The 6,000-nt window shown below is 44.2% G+C and overlaps 1 protein-coding gene across 1 annotated transcript in view; it reads left to right on the top strand.

Annotated features, from left to right (window-relative positions):
• Positions 1-5: 5 nt before the first annotated feature.
• Positions 6-6,000, top strand: part of usp34 (ubiquitin specific peptidase 34) — a gene marked incomplete at both ends in the record, with an annotated part of 31,144 nt that continues 25,149 nt past the window's right edge. The window contains 8 exon segments of the mRNA XM_034217226.1: positions 6-89; positions 1,093-1,179; positions 1,549-1,749; positions 1,829-1,911; positions 2,024-2,064; positions 2,221-2,345; positions 3,009-3,161; positions 3,483-3,587. Of these exon segments, the coding sequence (XP_034073117.1) occupies positions 6-89; positions 1,093-1,179; positions 1,549-1,749; positions 1,829-1,911; positions 2,024-2,064; positions 2,221-2,345; positions 3,009-3,161; positions 3,483-3,587 (879 nt within the window).

Below are 6,000 nucleotides of genomic sequence, written 5' to 3'. Positions count from 1 at the left end.
TTCAGGGCAGCTACAGCGATCTTTATCCAGACTCTGACGACTCCAGCGAGGATCAGATAGAAAACAGCAAGAACACCTGGAGCTGCAAGGTACCACATATTCTATCTGTTACAGAAAAATAATACACTTTATTGAGCTGTTGTTTTTAGACCGTAAGGCTCTCAAAAACTACATTTTATTCCATTACGGTCACTTTCACTGTATTTGAAGGTCCCATGTCATGGCCATTTCTACTGATCATAATTCCATTGTTGAGGTCTACTAGAATAGATTTATACTGTTCAATGTTCCAAACTCACATTGGTTTCTCATACAGCATCTCTGTATAGTATGTGTATTCACTCTCTGTCCTACACGGCTTGTTGGAGCTCCTGCCCCCCCCCCCCCTCCCTGTGAGCCCAGTGGCCGTCTGCGAGACAGCGAAACCCAGCCCGGAACACACACACACACACACACACACACACACACACACACACCCGCAGCCTGGCTGGGAGTTTGTGTGTGTGCCCAGGCTGAGTTCCGCCGTGTCTCGCCGACCCCACACCAGTGAGCCAGCTCACACTGTCCGCTCCTCGCAGCAGTGAGCCTCGCAACGTCCCGCCGAGTGTGTGTGTGTGTGTGAGGAAGTCCGCGGATTGGTCCAAACGTAACGGCTCCGCGGACGTAATGTTACGTCACTATACCCGAAATACGTCACTATACCCAAGAAGTAAACAAATGGAAAAAGGGAAATCTCCAACGAGGCGTTCTGGGACAGCGACAGGTCTTCTCTGTGTTAGAGTTTTACTCGCTACAGGGTGTACTTTGAGGGTTTGTGACTCTGCAGACCGTTTACATGCAGAAAAACCTTCATAACACACAAGGGGACGGGTGATAACCAGAAAAGCATGACATGGGCCCTTTAAAGTTTAGTTTTTGAGTAAAGATGCACATATAACGACAATAAACAACATGATGGATCTCTTGTGGTTTTATCTGCAAACCAAATCTACCTGTGGATCAGTAAAAACAAATCTGCTCATGTAGAATATAAAAAAACATACATTAGAAACAGTAATTGTTAGATTGAATACATGTCTTTCTGTCCTCCAGTTTGTCTCCTCTGGAGGTCTGCAGCTTCTCCTGGAGATCTTCAACTCGGGCATCCTGGAGCCCAAAGACCAGGAGTCCTGGACTGTGGTGAGAGAGAACACCTGCCTTTAGAATCTACTTTAAAGGGGAGACAATAAGAACGTCCTGGGCATTCATGGATGTGTGTTTATTAACAAAGCTGCATGTTGTAAAGCCTCACAGCTGCTTGTGGGATCTTCATGAGTTCATGACAACCCAATACTACACTATAGATGTGTACTATAGATACAAATACAGAGATAAAATAAAAAATGCAGTTGGGTGGGAGTCACTTTCTCATTTGACCATTTGTCAGAACAGTTCCTCTTACTCAATCGCTGGTTTGAATCTTAAACATTGACCATTTCTCTTCATATTGTGTTTCCTGCAATGAGTGTGTGTTTTGAATCTCTCTCTCTCTCTCCCTCTCCTCCTCAGTGGCTGCTCGACTGCCTCGCCTGCCTGCAGAAGCTGATCTGTCAGTTTGCCGTGGACCCAGCTGACCTGGACCTGGCGTACCACGACGTCTTCTCCTGGTCCGGCCTCGCAGACAGTCAGCGCAAACGAGCGTGGCCGGGGAAATCACGCAAATCCACCGTGGAGCACGGGAAGGGTCTGCACATCCCTCGACTCACTGAGGTAAATGTTCCACTAGATAGAACAAACTAAAAAGCTGAAGTGATTATTCTGGGATTGAATGATCTGTGGTGGTTTGCAGGTGTTCCTCAGCCTGGTTCAGGGCACTAACCTCATCCAACGCTTGATCAACGTGGCCTACACCTACGACAACCTCGCACACAGGTGAGCACATCACATGTTCTTCTGGTAATTAATATACTGTCAGATATTTCAATACTTTTTTAAATACTAAATATATTAAGTATAATTTGCATGTGGTCTTTTTGTTCAACAGAGTTCTTAAGGCTCAGTCCGACCACAGGTCTCGTCATGAAGGTGATTACAAATGATATCCATTAACATTTGGCATTCAATTTATTCACACGCTGATACAATTCTGAAAGCTAGAAGGAAAGAGAAACCTCAACATCTCAACTCAAATAAGAGTTTAGTGTGACAGTGATATGACTGATGTTTCTTTCTCCTCCCCAGTGACCCACTACTCCATGTGGCTGCTGGTCAGCTGGGCCCACTGCTCCTCCACGGTGAAGTCCAGTCTGGCCGACAGCGACCATCTTCACGACTGGCTGAAGAAGCTCACGCTGCTGGTGCCTGAGGTGAGACTGGAAGCAGCTTTCAAAGACATAAAACAAACTCATGCACGAACAGTTCATTCATGTGATCTTATCAGAATCAGGTTTATCACCAGGTAGGTTGACACGTACGATGAATTTAACTTGATGTCATGGTGCATACATCAAAGTAAAACAACAATTTAAAAACAGTTTGCAGAAAACTATAATAACTCAAAACCATGGGTGCTCGAGCTTTCAGCTGCTCGGCTCCCAGACTCTGGAACTCCCTGCCACGACACATCCGACAGTCTGACTCCATAACAACATTCAAAACCCACCTGTTCAAACTGGCATTTTCTTTATAAACTGTACCCTGTGTCCTTCTGTGTCCTTCTGTAGTCCATTTCCTGTTGTTTGTCTTACCCCGGCTGATACTTCACTAAATCCACTGTTTTAATTGTTCCCTATATTGCCCCTATGCCCTGTAAGGTGTCCTTGGGTGTTATGAAATGTATTATTAAAAAATATAGTAAAATATAGCAGTATTTACATTGAAGTAGAAAGGAACAAAATATTTGCAATAATAAAAAAACACGTGAAAGTTACATGAAAACTCTTTAAGCAATAAACGAATAGCAGTTGGAGTAAGTAACATGTGTTGTTGTTTCTTTAGTTTGTTGTCTTACGTGTGGTGTTTGTTTTCAGCCGGCGGTGAGACACGAGGCGTGCAACGGCCTCTACAAGCTGTCTTTGTCGGGGCTGGAGAGCGGAGAGTCCATCAACAGATCCTTCCTGCTGCTCGCCGCCTCCACGCTGCTCAAGTTCCTGCCCGACGCTCAGGCCCTCAAACCACTCAGGGTGGGTCTCACACACACACACACACACACACACACACACACACACACACACACACACACACACACACACACACACACACACACTAGAATATAATACATTTAGATGAAATATAGTATTGTGGTACACTAGTAGTCGGTAGTGATACAATTGATAAACTCTAATCAAGACAGGTTCTGCTAAAAATTAAGCATCTCATTTGCAAGATTGAAGTTAAAAGAAAATCTGGTTTACCTTTTGATTTAAATTAACTTTTAAAGAGTACAAAATGTGTTCTCTTTTCTGTTAAGAAATGAGTTTGATGCGAATGTGTGTTTGCTGCAGGTGGAGGACTATGAGGAGGAGCCTCTGCTGAAGACGGGCTGTAAGGAATACTTCTGGCTGCTCTGCAAACTCATCGACAACATCCACGTTAAAGACGCCAGCCAGGTGAGACCCTTACCCAACTATTCCCCTCTTCTTCATGTCTCTTCTACATCAACATGTGTCCCCTCTTCTTCATGTCTCTTCTACATCAACATGTGTCCCCTCTTCTTCATGTCTCTTCTACATCAACATGTGTCCCCTCTTCTTCATGTCTCTTCTACATCAACATGTGTCCTCTCTTCTTCATGTCTCTTCTACATCAACATGTGTCCCCTCTTCTTCGTGTCTCTTCTACATCAACATGTGTCCCCTCTTCTTCATGTCTCTTCTACATCAACATGTGTCCCCTCTTCTTCATGTCTCTTCTACATCAACATGTGTCCCCTCTTCTTCATGTCTCTTCTACATCAACATGTGTCCCCTCTTCTTCATGTCTCTTCTACATCAACATGTGTCCCCTCTTCTTCATGTCTCTTCTACATCAACATGTGTCCCCTCTTCTTCATGTCTCTTCCACATCAACATGTGTCCCCTCTTCTTCATGTCTCTTCTACATCAACATGTGTCCCCTCTTCTTCATGTCTCTTCTACATCAACATGTGTCCCCTCTTCTTCATGTCTCTTCTACATCAACATGTGTCCCCTCTTCTTCATGTCTCTTCTACATCAACATGTGTCCCCTCTTCTTCATGTCTCTTCTACATCAACATGTGTCCCCTCTTCTTCATGTCTCTTCTACATCAACATGTGTCCCCTCTTCTTCATGACTCTTCTACATCAACATGTGTCCCCTCTTCTTCATGTCTCTTCCACATCAACATGTGTCCCCTCTTCTTCATGTCTCTTCTACATCAGCATGTGTCCCCTCTTCTTCATGTCTCTTCTACATCAACATGTGTCCCCCTCTTCTTCATGTCTCTTCTACATCAACATGTGTCCCCTCTTCTTCATGTCTCTTCTACATCAACATGTGTCTCCTCTTCTTCATGTCTCTGCTACATCAACATGTGTCCCCTCTTCTTCATGTCTCTTCTACATCAACATGTGTCCCCTCTTCTTCATGTCTCTTCTACATCAACATGTGTCCCCTATTCTTCATGTCTCTTCTACATCAACATGTGTCCTCTCTTCTTCATGTCTCTTCTACATCAACATGTGTCCTCTTCTTCGTGTCTCTTCTACATCAACATGTGTCCCCTCTTCTTCATGTCTCTTCTACATCAACATGTGTCCCCTCTTCTTCATGTCTCTTCTACATCAACATGTGTCCCCTCTTCTTCATGTCTCTTCTACATCAAACATGTGTCCCCTCTTCTCACATGTCTCTTCTACATCAACATGTGTCCCCTCTTCTTCATGTCTCTTCTACATCAACATGTGTCCCCTCTTCTCCATGTCTCTTCTACATCCACATGTGTCCCCTCTTCTTCATGTCTCTTCTACATCAATATGTGTTCCCCTCTTCTTTCACCATGTTTCCCCTCTTATCATGTCCTTCTACATCAACATGTGTCCCCCTCTTCTTCATGTCTCTTCTACATCAACATGTGTCCCTCTTCTTCATGTCTCTTCTACATCAACATGTGTCCCCTCTTCTTCATGTCTCTTTCTACATCAACATGTGTCCCCTCTTCTCCTTCTCCATGTCTCTTCTACATCAACATGTTCCCCTCTTCTTCATGTCTCTTCTACATCAACATGTGTCCCCGCTTCTTCATGTCTCTTCACATCAACATGTGTCCCCTCTTCTTCATGTCTCTTCTACATCAACATGTGTCCCCTCTGCTTCATGTCTCTCTTCTACATCAACATGTGTCCCCTCTTCTCATGTCTCTTCTACATCAACATGTGTCCCCTCTTCTTCATGTCTCTTCTACATCAACATGTGTCCCCTCTTCTTCATGTCTCTATCTTCAATCAACATGTGTCCCCTCTTCTTCATGTCTCTTCTACATCAACATGTGTCCCCTCTCTTCTTCATGTCTCTTCTACATCAACATGGTGTCCCCTCTTCTTCATGTCTCTTCTACATCAACCATGTGTCCCCTCTTCTTCATGTCTCTTCTACATCACATGTGTCCCCTCTTCTTCATGTCTCTTCTACATCAACATCTGTCCCCTCTTCTTCATGTCTCTTCTACATCAACATGTGTCCCCTCTTCTTCATGTCTCTTCCACATCAACATGTGTCCCCTCTTCTTCATGTCTCTTCTACATCAACATCTGTCCCCTCTTCTTCATGTCTCTTCTACATCAACATGTGTCCCCTCTTCTTCATGTCTCTTCTACATCACCATGTGTCCCCTCTTCTTCATGTCTCTTCTACATCAACATGTGTCCCCTCTTCTTCATGTCTCTTCTACATCACCATGTGTCCCCTCTTCTTCATGTCTCTTCTACATCAACATGTGTCCCCTCTTCTTCATGTCTCTTCTACATCAACATGTGTCCCCTCTTCTTCATGTCTCTTCTACAT

Source organism: Gymnodraco acuticeps, unplaced genomic scaffold, assembly GCF_902827175.1.
Source record: "Gymnodraco acuticeps unplaced genomic scaffold, fGymAcu1.1, whole genome shotgun sequence".
In the NCBI taxonomy this organism is placed as follows: domain Eukaryota; kingdom Metazoa; phylum Chordata; class Actinopteri; order Perciformes; family Bathydraconidae; genus Gymnodraco; species Gymnodraco acuticeps.
Note: the sequence above shows the minus strand (reverse complement) of the source record. Positions and strands in the feature narration are given on the sequence as shown.